Source organism: Ictalurus furcatus, chromosome 29, assembly GCF_023375685.1.
Source record: "Ictalurus furcatus strain D&B chromosome 29, Billie_1.0, whole genome shotgun sequence".
NCBI lineage: Eukaryota > Metazoa > Chordata > Actinopteri > Siluriformes > Ictaluridae > Ictalurus > Ictalurus furcatus.
The window spans coordinates 10,954,766-10,971,225 of record NC_071283.1 but is presented as its reverse complement, the minus strand read 5'-3'; the positions used below and the strand labels follow the sequence as shown (position 1 = coordinate 10,971,225).

Genomic DNA, 16,460 nt, shown 5'->3' with positions numbered 1-16,460 from the left:
TTTTTCCAAGACTTAATTAGGGAGAAAATTCAGGGAAAATAATAAGAATAAGAAATTTTCACCCTCTCAACAAGAGTGTTTTCACTGTCAAATGACACATTTTTAATGTCCGCAAAAGGTCCCCGTTCTAGAGTTGGTGCTCTAGAAGTGATCACGTATGAAAACGAGTGTTGCTGGAACTACTGCCCAAGCTCCCATTATAGAAAATATTGTCACGTGTGAAGAAAAGTGATACAAGAGCGAAGACATAATTCGTTTGAATTAAACCCAACACAGGCATTCTGAAATAAACTACAGGCACCTGTTGTTGTCTAGCATAGTTTTACAAGTATTGCATCAGCTCGAGTTCACCAAACCACCCTGCATCAACCTTTTTCCCTGTGAAATGTAAATAAGTATGTTCTCAGGGCGAGACGGCTCAACTCTGATGTCAACAGTGCAGCTTTCCCAGCGGGAGAGACATTCCTCTCACTCCCTGCCAGGCAGCCGAGTGAAACTGATCAGGACACTTCATCACATTCCGGTTCACTGGCGCACTCCACCCGGTCAGGATTGCTCTCAACTCATGCTGTCACCCGAGAAACTCTGATCCACATGCATGCGAGATGTATGTTTACTATACATGATATAAATATGAATATGGGGGTATTGATGCATGATCCTCCCCACCCCCTCCCCCACACAGAACTCTCGACTTGAGTACAGTTGCCACCTTTTCAGCATGCCAAAACCAGATACCACTATGCTCCAACATTAGAGGTATGATCTTAGGAGCATAAAATGAAACAAAAGCTGTATATTAGGATAAAATAAATAAACAAACATGGCTAATTAAGCATTACATCTCTGGCCAAACTTACACTGGTGGCACTCTCAATGGGGCGTGTCTGAAGCATGGCACGTTTTATTTCCCCATCATGCTGTTCGCTAGCAATGCTCTCAGGCGTGTTGCTCTCTGAAGCACGAGATGTGTTTGTTTGAATCCTGCATTCTCTACTACCGAGTAGAGGATCATATCTGATTGAATCAGTCTGCCGAAATTCAGCAGAGATTCAGGCGAATGTGGTATCTCATCAAATTTGGCTCCTGGTATTTCATGACGAATTGCCAACAGTACTTTATTCTACAGTCTGCTGAATATACTGTTTGACACCCAGATGTGTCGAATTGAGAGCCTCGTCTTGAACATTACAATACATTGTATTATCATTACACCCCTACTTTAAACTCACCCCTAATATTCCGCCCAGCTGTACTTTGTATTTGACCTTGTCACCATCAATGGTGGTTTGTTCTTTAAAACAAACTCACAGAAGTCAGCACATGACAAATCAAATGGAGATTTCTGTCGTGACGAGACTTTTTCTCTCCCCCCCACTTCTTTTTGCCAATTTTGGGCCAGTCATTCAGCATAATTTTGCTGTTTATTTATTTATTTGTTTCTTTTTCTTTACAGCAGCGGCCAATCATAAAGAAAGCTAGCACAGGTCATGACATCTGTCCAAAATGATGAAATAAGCACAAAAAAATGACTTTTTTTATATATATATATGCCACAATTGATTAAAGTGTTTGTTAACAGCTGATGAATTGAGCCCCGGTACTGGAATCATATCGGAAATGGAAAGACGTTGAATCAGTGTCCCATGTAACTTAAGCTTATAATCAATTTTTGTCCAAGCCTTGCTTCAGGGCATAATCAAAAATGGATACAGTAGATTCGTACCCAAGAACTACTGCTGCAAATCAATGCTTATCCAAGGAGTCATTCAAAATATACTTATACTGAGCATTCTCGATACCGTTCGCCTTTACGATGCTATACTTGTATATTGTACTAATTTATAGTCCGACGATCTTGTGCTACCCAGAAGAGAATTGATTCCTTCGTCTCTAGGTTTCTTCCTCACGTCTTCAAGTTTTCCCTTGCCACTGTCCCCTGTGGACTGCTTATATTGGATCTAAATCTACATTTCAGATTAAACCCAGATTAGACAATGATATAAAATAATAATAATAAAAAAAAACCACTCCCTTTCTCTTCTTCCCCTATCCAGTGGTATCAATCTTCAACCTCAGCCACCAATAACAGCTTGCTTCCTCAAGAAACCGCTCACTGTTAGTGTTGCCATAGTGACTCTCTCCCAAGACTTGAGTCTGTATAGATGGGGTAATTCATCAGCAGTGAAATCTGATAGGCAGCATTCACAGATACCTGCAGCTTATCCAAGGAAACAAGCCTGAAAGAGCCAGACCTGTGCATACCACCTATCAATTACAGTCAAACTCAGCCAGCAGGGAATCCATTAGTATATAACCAACATTCTCCATGCATAAGGAAGAACAGCACCTTCGCTGCTGTTTCTGAGAGCCATGAGGCATACTGGTGTTGGCAGGTTACCCTTAGAGCACTGACCCTGTAGAATAATGCATGGCTTCCTACTGGGAGATGGCTGTGGTTTGCATTCTACCCATTAAACAAATACCCCATTAAAAGTTGTGATTTCCCCAGAAGAGTACACCGAGCTAATTATAGCCTGGAGGATGCATACATAATGATCTAATCAGAAATGTAGCATGTGTAGTCAAGGAGAGTATCTCTGCTAAATGTAATACACGTTACTGCTTATTATTTACCCCAAATAATCAGGCGATTTTTTTTATCCAAAAGATCCATTACACACCAGAACTAAGCACTCGGTACAAACCAAAATAAAAATCAAGTAATGAGAAAAACGGAAAGGGTTGCTTTGAGAGGGTGAAGAAGAAGGGTTCGAGAAATCAATCTTTGGTTTGTAGCAGCAAATCAAAAGCCCCTGAAAGTCATCCAAACCGCAGTCCAAGCTGACAATGCCCCTCGGATGAGGGAGCACAAATTCATCGTGTTAGGATCCAGCTTTTTTAACACCAGCAAATGGCAAGTCGCCTTCAAAGTGAGCAAGTGAAAACAGTGTTCTTACCTTCCACGGGGTAATCTTCTGCTCCAGGGAATGATCATGCAGATGGGAGAAAGAGGGGGGGGGGGTGATAATAATTAGACATTGAAATTATTAAACATACACAGGTCAAATACAGTAATGGCACTGATTATTCTTCATTTACAGATTAGACATTTGTAAAGGAATTAAAGATAAAATGTACAATGATCAGATCTCTCATCCAGTGGTGTAGCCAGCATCAGGTTCTTGCTATTTGACACTTGTATATGATCATATGTGTTATAGTTAAACACCACAAATAGACAGATTTTAGATGGAAAGTCAAAGCCCATATACTGTACAAACCCCTTATCTATACATCTGCTCTGATCAGTAATCTGATCTGTCCGTGTAAAAGAAACCAATAATACTAGGTCTGATGCATCATGCAACATTTTTTCAAGCATTTAACATGAGTTATACCAGGGGCACAAAAAGTAATAGCTACAGAAAGTAATTTAGACAAAAAAAAAAAACATTTGGTAAAGTCCTTTTAAGTTCCTTTCAGCACAATGGACTCTCACAAGGATGGACAACATGGCAAATAACCCATAAAGTTTTTTCAATTGGGATAGACTCCAAACCACTTCCTGTCTAAAATGTAATTATACCATAATAGCTATAGTTATGAGATTACAAGTGTAGTACAATTATACTTTTGCCACCCACAAGCCAATCCAAACAAGAAATGAAACATGGAAACAAAATCCCATGTACAGTATATTGAAAATAAATGGACTTGTTTGCGGACTAATCGAATTAAGAGCGGTAAATTTGTGCTTCAAGCATTTTACTACAGAGAATTTAGTTCTTGGCATCCTCATGCAACTCTGCAATTGCAGTATACTCCTCAATATGGGGGGAAAAATGTCAGATTTTGGACATTCACTACAAAGAAATCCTTAAATGAGGATATATGAGGTGGAGGCAAAGTTGTTTCCATTTATTGTGACATTTATCCTGTTCTGTCATTTTTACTGTTTGGCAATGAATGCTGGAATTTCATAACTTAGGCTAAAAAATCATGATAAAATAGCTAATTTTGTGCAATTTGTGTGTATTTTGTGCAATTCCATCTGAGCAAGAATGTCCCAAATATGTGCTCCGTCAAGCTTCCCAGACCTCCAACAAATCATATGCATAATCATATGCAGTGGATCCTGTGGCTGTGAAATAGTGTAATATTGTGTAATATTTTAGGATTTAATGGCAAATAATGGAAGAGCTGTGATAGCATCGGTTGGTTAGGTGAGGTAATATTTAAGTGTTAGCCTCACAGAGAATAGCAGCACATGCTTTTTGGAAGTTGTGTTGACAACACTGCTTTAAACACAGGTGTTTTGAGTCACAGGTCACAGGACAAGTGACGACGCTGCCCCAGCCATGGGGGAGGTGGTGGCCCAGGGTTTATGCTGAGATGGTGGAAGAAGTCTATAAATGTCTATGTCCTTGGAGATGCCCAAGACCTTGAGCATAAAAGGAGGCTTAAAGCTATTCACTGTGTAATTAAAGCCTTTTTTGTCATAGTGTGCTGCTCTAGAATAAAGTTTGCTGAGGTTTAATTGACTTGCCTTCCAGAAGAAATCCAATGCCAACTTGCATGGTCCTGGATTTTTAAATCATGTACCTGGTGTCTGTGTGTTTTACAGTTTTATTTCTATATTCCAATGGTTCCATGTCAGTCTTTTGGCTGTCTGGACCTCCAGCCATGTCAGTCCACCTCTATTCCCTGTTGTGTGTCCAAGCTTACTGACCCTTTTCCCAATTAATTATCTGTAATAATTATAATAGTCTGTACTCTTGGAGTGTCTCAAAAATCCTGTTCTGCACCTTCTACTACATATTACGTGCCACCTATTTACAACGATCAGCCATATCATTAAAACCACTGGACAGGTAGAGTGAATAACGAAGTATCTCATTACAATAGCACCTGTCAAGGGGTGGGATATATTCGATAGCAAGTGACCAGTCAGTTCTCAAAGTTGAGGTGTTGAAAGTAAGAAAAATGGGCAAACATAAGGATCTGAGTGACTTTGATTTGGGCCAAATTATTATGGCTACACAGCTGGGTCAGAGCTTATCCATAATAATAGGTCATTGGCACCCAAGGCTCATTGATGTACCCTAATAACCTAATTTCTCCATCTGGGGATTAATAAAGTATTATCTTATATGCATGCAGAGCGAAGGGATGTCCGTCTGGTCCAACAGAAAAGCTACTGAAGTACAAATTGCTGAAAAAGGTTAATGCTGGCTATAATAGAATGGTGTCAGAACACCCTGCATAGCCGCTGACCGGTCAGAGTGCCCATGCTGACCCCTCTTCACTTCCGAAAGTGCGTACAAGGGGCACGTGGGCATCAGAACTAGACCACGGAGCAAAGGAAGAAGGTGGCCTGGTCTGATGAATCACATTTTCCTTTACAGCCTGTGGATGGCTGAGTGCGTGTGCATCGCTTCCCATAGTGCATCGCTTGGATGCATCGCTTGGATGCACTATGGGAAGAAAGCAAGATGACAGGCAGTGTGACGCTCTGGGAAATGTTCGGCTGAGAAACCTTATATCCTGGCATTCGTGTGGATGTTACTTTGACACGTACCACCTACCTAAACATTGTTGCAGACCAAGTACACCCCTTTATCCTGGGATAATGCGCCTTGCAACACTGCAAAGAAAATTGTTCAGGAATGGTTTGAGGAAGTTCAAGGTGTTGATTTGGCTTAAAAATTCCCCAGATCTCAATCGGATCGAGCATTTGAGGGATGTACTGGACAAACAAATCCAATACACATAGGCCCCACCTCGCAACTCACAGGACTTAAAGGATCTGCTGCCAAAGTCTTGGTGCCAGATACCGCAGCACACATTCAGAGGTCTTGTGGAGTCCATGCCTTGATGGATCAGGGCTGTTTTGGCAGCACAATGGGGACCTACACAATATTAGACAGGTGGTTTTAAAGTTATGGCTGATCAGTGTATGTCTGAAATTAAACTTGTTTTGCACTACATGGAAATGAATCAGGTTAAGTAGGTTGCAAAAAAAATATATATATATATATAATTTTTTTTTTTTTTTTAAATTAGAATTTATAAAGGGCAGGAAAGTGACTGCTTAGGGAAAAAGTTTCCAGCACTCCACAGTTACTCTTGGTTACGTCAGTTACTTACGTCCTCCTAATCTTCCCAGGGTGAACGCACTTTTTGCAACAGTCATCTTTCCACAGTCATCAGAGTATTAATAGAGCACACTACTCAAACTAAGAGTGTGTGAAGTGTGCTATTTAAGATACAACTATTTAATTATTCTTCATTATTTCACTGTTCAGTACAAAACCTATAGTCTCAGGTACACGTCCACTGCTCTTAACTTTGTGCATGTTTCCTCATTATGCCCACTGATGTCGATTACGATCCCAAATGAGCAAGCCAGAGATGACTTCCTCCAGGTTCTATAGTTTCCTCCCACCTCTTGTCAGATGGTTGATTGGCTAGTCTGAACTGTCCCTAGGTGTAAATGCTGTATGTGTTCATGCTTCCCTGTGATGGACGTGGTATCCTATTGAGGGTGTATTCCTAGTGTCTAGTGCCCATTGTTTCCAGGATAGGCTCAGGCTCCACCAGGATAAAATGGTTACTGAAGTTAAATGAAAAACTCTGAAGAGGTGTTTAAAAACAAGCTCCATCAGCAGCTGGGTCACTAAAGCAATCAGCAGCGGAGGATTGTATAGGACTCGAGCTTTGAGTGCTATAAGCATTTTACAAAAAGTAACATCGGGGAAGAGTTAGGGTACAAAGGACATAAGTGATCACTGAAGTACAGCCATTGATGTGTTGCGTGCTCTCTCTCTCTCTCTCTCTCTCTCTCAGCTCTGGCTCTTATTTCAGTTTAAAAGAAAACCACAAGCAAGTTCCCATACCAAAAAAAAAAAAAAAATGTGGTTGCAAAGCTTTTTAGTGATTTTTTTTATTATTATTTTTAATTACAGATTCAGCATGTCATTACCCTCTGCCCTCTGAATGAACAAACTATGTTGTACATAAACAAATTCCACTCCAGTTAAATCAGCCAAGTCATGTTCAGTTCATTAAAAAAATATGAACAGCAAATCTTTTAAAAATAATTTAGCATACAAATTGTTTGTATTCCCTAGATCAAGGGTCATCACTTGGAGGTCCACGGTCTGATTATGGACCCTGTGAAGTATTTCAGCTGGATCTAATTGAATACTCAAGAAATACACCCATCCATAGAGAACAGAATATGTACACATGCCTACAAACGTTAGTTGCTTATCTGGACCTTTGTAAACAAGGCGTTTTATTCAAATGGATATTTCTGCTCAAGATTACTGCAGTCCAAGAAAAAGACAGCGGTTTTCTACCAATCTGGCAACTGCAGTAATCTCTTAAGAGACTTAAACCGAGGTAGTTGGTAACTAAAGAAAGAAAAAAATTTGGAGGGGCTGTTTGGACATTTCAAGGAGTTAGCGCTTCTCTAGGGCTTTTCAGTACCGTAAATATTTGAAATTCCCTTTCATGAGAAATGAACTCTTTGTAGGCAGCTGGCACAGACGTTCCGCAGCGTAGCATGGGAGTATTTGCCGAAGTGCCGTTTCACACATTCAGCATTTCATCTCGATGATTCGTTCTGACAACACCTGTCCAGTCAGTTACTCCCCAGCCCATTCCATTAGTGGAAGGAACCAATCGCTCCAGGCATGCCGGCCCCATCGGGGCCATATTTCCTTAGCGTAGAACAGGATATATAATGTAAATGGGAGGCCATTTTGAGGTTGAAAGCACAGGGGAATTATTTCCTGCAAGCGCGTTTGGATGGTGCAGCTCCTGCAAATAATAAGCATAGATCTTATTTGAGAACGCAGCTACGGGCAAGTGCATAGTAATGTGTGGCGATAAAAAAAGAAATGAAAGCAACCTGAGAAACAGTGAGAGCGAAATGATAAAAAGATGTTCTTTGATTCCCAGATTATGATATTATGCAGAACCTGGGACAATAGAGGGATGGGGCGGGGGGAGGGGTTTTAAAAAGGCTGGAAGGGATAGATTGTGTGTGCTAGTCAAATTATAAAGAATAAAATGCATTGAGGGATGTTTTCCCTCTTATTTCCCAACGGAGTTTGGTATCAGATGAGGGGACTTTCAGGATCCTAAGCCTACCAATAAGAAGCAGGAGACATCGATCAGCGCTGGTGTCACTCTGAAATGTGTGTATGTCGGTAATTGGATGTTAACCGTCAGAGGGAATATGGCTGATGCTCAAGATGACTGCTTTGACCACTAGCCTCACTTCAGTGCACACAGCGGACACAGTTGATGGAGAAAACCCATTTCAGTTGCAAGTAAAAATGTTACCACTGCCATTATGCATGCTTTTAACGCCATTTGCACGTCACTCCTCCAGACAACACAGGCTATTTATTTCCTCTACAAACCTATCAGAGGAGCATTTATTTTCTGGAGGGCTAAAATACATTTCTGGAAATGCTTCAATGCAAATATTAGCATCATGATACACTTCTCTTGAGAAGTACAAGTGCCGGTGCTTTTATAAATCCATCACTTACTTTAACAAACAACTGCATGATAAAATCAGTTTATTTTTTTTTTCCCTTTCCCCTCATTAAAATTTTTTTTTCTTTCACAAAATGTTGAATAAAATTCTCTGAACATATAGCTGGTGATTTGTTAGCACAGAATACCCAAGGTGACATGGTGGGTAGCATTGCCATCTCACAGTTCCAGGGTCCCTGGTTCAATCCTGAGCTTAGGTTACTCGGTCTGTGGCATCTGTGTGACATGTTCTTCCCATGCGGGTTTCCTCGGGGATCTTGGGTTTCCTCCTACGGTGGTGGATTGCCGATGCTAATTTGCCCCTTGTTGTTAATGTATATGTGCATGGTGCCCAGAGATTGGATTGGATGGTTTCCAATCCAGGGTAGATTCATGCCTCAGTGTTCACAGGATAGTCTCCGGATCCATCATGACACGAATAAAATGCATACTGACGGCGAATAAACAAAATGATACATATTCAACATGTTCCAGTTAGGAAGCTTAAAAAGTACTTTGAAAACTGCATTGTGTGTATAAGTTCGTACGAGTTCTATGAAAGAACTCCACGTCAAGAATTATAAAATGCATACTGCTCGATTCATGGATGGCTAACGTTTATTTACCGTTCTACTTAACAGCTGTAACAGTCAGTTATGGTCACGGGTTGTCAGAAGGTGTTTTGTGGTTAAAATTAGCTAGCTAACATAACACATCCTGACACGTCAGGCAGCAGCGATGGTTGCAGTTGCAGGTGATGAGTATTATAAAAGACTGGCAAACAGTCCAAAACATGAGACAGGTCAGCGAAGGTCAGATAACGGGTAGAAATTCAGGCAAAGCACATAAACGAGACAAAATCCAAAAATCAAGGAACCAGGAGGCAGAACACGATCGAACACCAGAATAGCAAAGCACATAAAAAGGCTTGGTAAGTCAGGCAGAAATACACTGAGCATCAATTCACAATGACTGAAGCTTCATCCAAATATCCCTTCTATATAGTATGTGAAGAGCAGCGTGCCAAAGGAGTATGTCCGAATTCTCAGTATTTGTAAAACAGTAGGCGAGAAATTCCCAGCTGACCTACTGCTTCCTCCTAGATTCTGCAGTATGGAACAATGGACACTGAAGCTATCCCATAAAGCATCGAGACTATCAGAATCAAAAATGAGCTGTCAATCAAAAATAATAATAATAATAATAATAGAGTCTTTATTGATCGCATAGATATGCACAGTGAAATTCTTTTCTTCGCATACCCCAGCATGTTAGCAAGTTGGGGTCAGAGCGCAGGGTCAGCCATGATACAGTGCCCCTGGAGCAGAGAGGGTTAAGGGCCTTGCTCAGGGGGCCAACAGAGGCAGCTTGGCAGTACTGGGGCTTGAACCCCCGGCCTTCCGGTCAGTAACCCAGAGCCTTAACCGCCAAGCCAGCACTGCCCCCCAAAATGGCAGAAGGCAGCACGTCAGTTCCTTTGAAGTGCAAGCGCTATAGGTATTAAACGTTGTTCCTTCTTGTTAAACCATACTTGTTTAACAAGTTGTTTAACAATTGTTAAATTTCCTCAATGCCAACATGGCAGATGTAGTATGTCCTGGAATTTACTCGTACTACACACATATACTAATCAGTACGTACTGTATCAATGGCAGTAGGTAGGTACTGAATCGAATGCAGTTGGTACGGTCATAGTATATGATTTCGCACACACGAGTCCAGAGTCTGTATATACTGTATAGGCTGTGATGGTGACTGAACCCAGTTGTGCATAAAGTAGTAATCCAGTGACTGAACATGACAATTAGGATGAGTGATGGGAATCGTAGTCCGTAGCGGCCATGTTTGTAGGCTGTTGGGTGTTCTGGGAATTGGTATTCGGTGCCGATTCCGATGGAGACATTACACACAGCACACGCTGCTAGCTTATGTTTTAATTAGCCAGCTTACAGTTATAGCTTAGTAAACCGAAAGCAGTCTGTGTTTTTAAAGTACTAAAAGTTATGATATACAACTAGGCTGACTCTGATGTTCTGAATGCAACGTGTGCTAAAGTTTACATGAGTTTCTGCTTTGTTTTGCAAATGCAAGAAGCATAACCCAAGTGAATACCAAGGCTCAAAACACAGGCAGGCAAAGTTAAACAAGGGTAATCCATAATCAATGTCCAAACGCCAGAATGAAAGGGGGAACAAGAAAACAAGGCTTTGAATACAATAATAATTCAATAGAAATATGTACGGTAAGGCTTCACAACAAACGAAGACACAGGATATAAATGCAAACTAAGCATGAACTAACACAATAGGGCAACAGACAAAGTACAGGGCAGGGATGGAAACAGATGAACAGAAATCCAAACATGAGCACATGGCATTCATTGCCATGGGAATTGTGATACAAAAGGAGGAAAACACGACAGTTACATTCAAAGCTGCCTTAAGAATTTACATGCGTACTGTGTATCTTGATGTCGTTAAGTATTGCAATATGATATCAGGAAACTAGAAAGTGTAATCTAATGTTTAAAATCTACTGATAGGGCAGTAGTAGCGGTGTTGGGTTACTGATTAGAAGGTCATGAGCTCAAATCCCAGTACTGCCAAACTCCCACTGTTGGGCCCTTGAGCAAGGCCCTTAACCCCTCAACTGCCCAGTTGTATAAATGAGATAAATGTAAGTCGCTCTGGATAAAGGCATCTGCCAAATGGTGTAAACGTAAAATGTAATGAAGTGCTGGAGAAAGAGCCTTGGTAATAAGACTGATGCTGGGGTGTTTTTTTTTTTGTTTTTTTTTTTAAACACCCTGAGCCCTGATGTATTAGATCCACAACGGCAACCTGACATCCAGCGCCAAACTGACCCTGATACACCAAGTGACACAACACACAAGCTTTCCTCGATTGAGCTCAGCAGGGGATGGCCCGACAAGGGCACTACAGCTCCACTGAAGACGAGAGGGAGTTTGGAGGTGTCTGATGACCTACTTTTCCAGTCGTAATGCTCATTTTTTTTTGGCTACCTTTGTCTTTTTACAGCTGCACTCAATACAATATCCTTACTTTGCATTGCAGATTTGCCCGAAGAACACATGCCGAGTTGATAAAATGCTAAAACGCTAGATAAATATTCTATATCCATCAGTACTCCCAGCTGCACCTGGCCAGGGCGTTTGGCACAGAGGTCAATCTCCTGCACCTGGCGAGGTAGCATGTGCTCTTGTTGTTTGACACAGCGAGGGATTTGCCCCTTTATAACACACTCAGGAAGATGATAATCTGCAGACTGAATCAGGGATGAGGCTCACTGAAGCACCGGTTTAGCTTTCGGCAGCTGTCTCGTCTGACCCTGCGCTCACAGGTGAGAGGAAACATGTCCACAAACTGAATTTCGAAAAGACGTGGACAGAGATCAGAAGATAAAGCCACGTCGGGACGTGACTGGTCATTTGCGATCATAAAAAGCTGCATTTTAAGTTGACCTGAAACCAGATTTGTTATTTTTCCCCCTTTCCTTTTCAGGAGGCAAGAACTCATTTACAACAACTAAACCAGGATCTGTGAAGGTTTTCATGCAATTTCTGTTTAGGTTTCTCAGTTCCTTTTAAAATATACCGTATATGACCCATACAACTATTGTGTAATAATAGTTATGTAACATTGTCACCAGAAATAAAAAAAATAAAAAAAAGCACACATTGAATGATGCTCATTGAGAGAACAATCTCCACTTTATTTTTAAACCCAACATTCCTCAATAACATCCAGTACCATTATTAAAGAATAAAATAAAAAAATAAATAACTGGATTTATGACTTACATGAAACAATTTCTGAAACAAATTTTAGAGCCTTGAAATTATTTTATTAACATTGATTTACATCTGGTGGAGCCTGGGAATTAAGTTATAAAGTATGAACCCCCCCCGCCCAAAATGGTTTCACACTTGCAAATTCTTAATTTGCATAAATCAAGTTGTATAAAATGATACTTTTTAAAAATGCCATTATGCGCAGCAGTTGACCTCTTCTGCGTCCCACAACGTTCTCCTGCCACTCATGCTACGCGTGTTGTGGAACCTAATGATGTTATCGGCTAAAACAGGTGTGTAGGTCACTTTACTTCCTAAACAATCGTGGACCCGAGTACATTCACGGGAATCGCGGCTCAATTCCAGCGCAACCGAACTCTGACCACGTCCTACTGGTAGTCTCAGGTTTGGTATATCGATGCGCTTCTTGGTCCGCAGGACAGCTTTCACAATACTGAAATTTTTATGCAAACCGTGCTCCGTTTCGGATTAAACCGCCAGTGTCAAGGCCCCGTAGAAATAGGTCTGGGTTTAGCATCCATATTTCATACCTATATATAAGCTAAGCACAACTTAGGTCATCTAAGCACATCAGCCTCACCCACTGGAATCCTACAACTACAATCTTTTGGATAAAACCAGGAATAACTATTTTATTTAAGATTTAATATTGGGAGGATACGGTGTTCTAAACGGATACAAATACGAGTGTCGAATGTATATTCACTATCCAGAAACACCTGTATTCCTGCTCATTTGTGCAATTATTATAAAACCACGCAGATACCAATCAAGAGCTTCAGTTAATGTTCATATCAAAACATCAGAATGGGGAGAATATGTGATCTCAGTGACTTTGGCCATGGCATGGTTGTTGGTGGCAGACAGGTTGGGCTGAGTATTTCAGAAGCTGCTGATCTCCTGGGATTTTCTTATTTTTTTCCCGTTTTCAAAGAATGGGTATTTTACAAAGAATGGTGCTTTAAAGGAAAAAAAAACATCCAGTAAGCATCAATTGTATGGGTGAAAAAAAAACCCAAACACTTTGGTGTTGACAGGTCGAAGGAGAAATGAAGAATGGCTAGTTTGATGAAATGATTGGCTCACAGGAAGGCTATGGTAACTCAAATAACCACTCTGTACATCCGCGGTGAGCAGAAAAGCATGGACAGAATGTCAAACCAGATAGGATACAACAGGGATTTTTTTTTTTTTAAATTAGCATTTAAACAATAAGGCCTAGACCCGAAAAGCATGGCATCCCTGATTAACTCAAAGCTCAAAACCGAAATGAAAAGCACCATGTAATGAGCTCTATAGCGCTACTAGTCTACTAAAGTTTGTTGCTGATGTTCCTTAGCCTCTGGCTGAGAAAACAACAAGCTTCATGTCTGTCACCACTGAAAAATACACCACCATTTGTTCCATTACAGTTGTTGCTGTAGCACCACGACTAAAGCCGTGTCTCTCTCTCTCATCACGTCCTTGGAGGGCAGAGAAAAAAGCAAAGCTAGCTGGAGTAGCAATAAAAGCTATTTGTTGCAATATTGCTGATCGATTATATCAGTTATGAAACGGGGTTCCATAAAAAGGTTCCATAAAAAGATTCCATTTGCCCTTGTGTTTTTATTCAGGCTGCTGAGTGAAGATTCACTCTTCAGTTGTACGAAATGTTTTTTTTTCCCCAAAAAAATAAGTCAAACTGAGACTCACATTGCACATAAAATATAAAAACAAAAAAAAAAAGAACCTGAATGGCAGCACGTAAACGCTGAATGTAAAAACTGGTATCTTTGAAGTCGCACGCTGTTGGTCAGCAGCTTCTGGGAGAAAAGCTCAGGGAAAATAAGTGAATAAATAAATAAATAAAAATCTGTTAGTGCATGTCAGCCTAGCTCTCTCTCATTTGTCAGTCATTTGTCCTCCCAGCGGTCATCTGAAGCATTTCTTTCCAGAACTCACCGTGGATGAGTCAAAACACATCGTAAGAGATCAGAGCCCTGCACTTTTCCTTTCTACCTTTTCAAATCACACTCCGCCGACGTCTGATGTCTGCCTCTTCAAAAAGTGACAGGCGCCTCGAGCAAGCTGTGAAATCTCATGTACTGTAGGAGTTCTGTCTCCTATCAAATGCCTCTGTATGCAAGGGAAACCTTTTTTTTTATATTGATTTAACTGTTAATAATCAAAAATGTTCAACTCACTTAAACTCACTTCACTCTTCACTATCTTTGCCTCAAATCACAGATTTTCTAGGAGGTTCCAATCCACACATGTAACAGCCAGTTTATAGCACAGCACTGTAAAATCCTTGAATCTGATTGGTCAGAAAGTGTCGATTCATTTTCGATTTTCTAAGAGCAGCTCTGAAAGTAGTTCCGCCTGTAATTTAAATCGCAAGTTTATATTTATGCGCTCGGTGTGTTTTTAAGAGAGCGTGAGCAAATCTTTAGGTCATGGTATGTTAACAACATATCCAAAATCACAACACATGAATGTCCTTTCTCAAAGTAGCACTTCATAAAATCGAAAGAAGTCCAAACACACTGCCATCGCTTGTTCAAAACTGCCTGGATATTTGGTTGTCATAATCAACAACGAGTCTTAAATACCCAGGGTGTAAGCAAGCATAGAGGGTATTTAATAAAAAGGCACACATTTTACTATCCCAAATAAGAATGCAATAGAAGGTCAAAGGCAAGATTCCACAGAGGAGAGGAGGGGCAGTAGAGACAGTTCTGACAGTTTATCGATGAGGGCCTTATATTAATATCGACACCAGAAGTCCCACAGGGCAGAGTCAGCCTTATCGCCACAAAATGATCCAGAGATGTACAGCTGGAAAGAGGGAGCCAGATGGAGGAAGAGACTAAAAAGAGGTTAATCTCTTAGATGGGGAATTAAAGGATTGAGGAAAAAAAAGTGGTGGGGAAAAGGCAACGTGATCGGACCAATAGATCATAAAATGATGGAAAACTGAAAAACTCTGATCATTGGTATGAAATATCTATAGGTTCTAATATCTAATATAAGGATAATACAAGAAAAGGAAAAATCTATAGTATTAGCAGATTATTAGCGGTTTTAAAATAAATAATGAAATTTAAATAAAATAATGATATAATACTTGTATCACAATTTTCTTCACTAAAGTGGAAAGGAAATTCACTTCTTGTGGAATGTAATGGTAATGTTAATTATCTAGCTAGAATGTTTTTTGTTTTTTTTTAAAATCATTTTTAAATTTTAATTTGTTTTCCCCAAGCAAAGAAAAAAAGTAAGGTGAAAGTCTAGTTTGAGCGCTGCTTAGTAAATAAGCACTTTTAGTTTCTAATTATTCAACCTTAAATGAAATAAATCAATAATAAACAATTTTTCCCCCAAATGTGTCATTTACCAAATAAAAATATTCCGTAACTTGGAGATTTCATTCATTTAATTATTTGAATTGTTTTCCCAAAAGTTTCCCAAGCGACATAAGGAAAGTAGCGAGATGAAAATCCAGTTCAGTTCCTCCTTTTTGCTTTTCGCAGAAATAAGAGATCGCAGCAACCTCATCCTGTTGTTTTCTAGCTCACAATTAAGTTGAGAATTAAGAATTAGTGGTTCTGAGTTTTATCTGAAGCAAATTTCTTTATATTCATCCATGTTTTTTCCTCATTGAAGTGACTTTCATCAGACAAAATGTTCTTTTTTTTATATTAATTGCTCATGACTTACAGCCTGTGTGAACAAACTGAGAATATCTCTTAAAAGTTCAAATTTGAACTATTCCCATGTTTGTGTTTTTAATTAGAAAATGAGTTTTACAATTACAATTAAGACAAGAAATACAAGCCAGATGATTTCCTTTTAAACTGTAATGAATTCCAGCGGAAAAGTGGATACGCTTATGATCGTAACCATATTTATGTTTAAGTAGTCTCATTTTAATGAGGATAAAATATATTGTATTGTTGCACATAATCTTGTTTTGCTACGAGAAAATAAATAACATTTGAATACACAAATAACATTTAAATAAACAACTATTTCAATTAATAAAAAAAACAATTTGCTTCAATAAAACAAACAATTAACATTTAGATAAACAATT

The 16,460-nt window shown here is 39.8% G+C and overlaps 1 protein-coding gene across 1 annotated transcript in view; it reads right to left on the bottom strand.

Annotated features, from left to right (window-relative positions):
* LOC128604032 (neurexin-2-like) overlaps positions 1–16,460 on the bottom strand; it is a 233,903-nt gene that overhangs the window by 179,403 nt on the left and 38,040 nt on the right. The window contains exon 2 of the mRNA XM_053618803.1: positions 2,961–2,978. Coding sequence (XP_053474778.1) covers positions 2,961–2,978 — 18 coding nt within the window. The remainder of the gene's footprint in view (positions 1–2,960; positions 2,979–16,460) is intronic.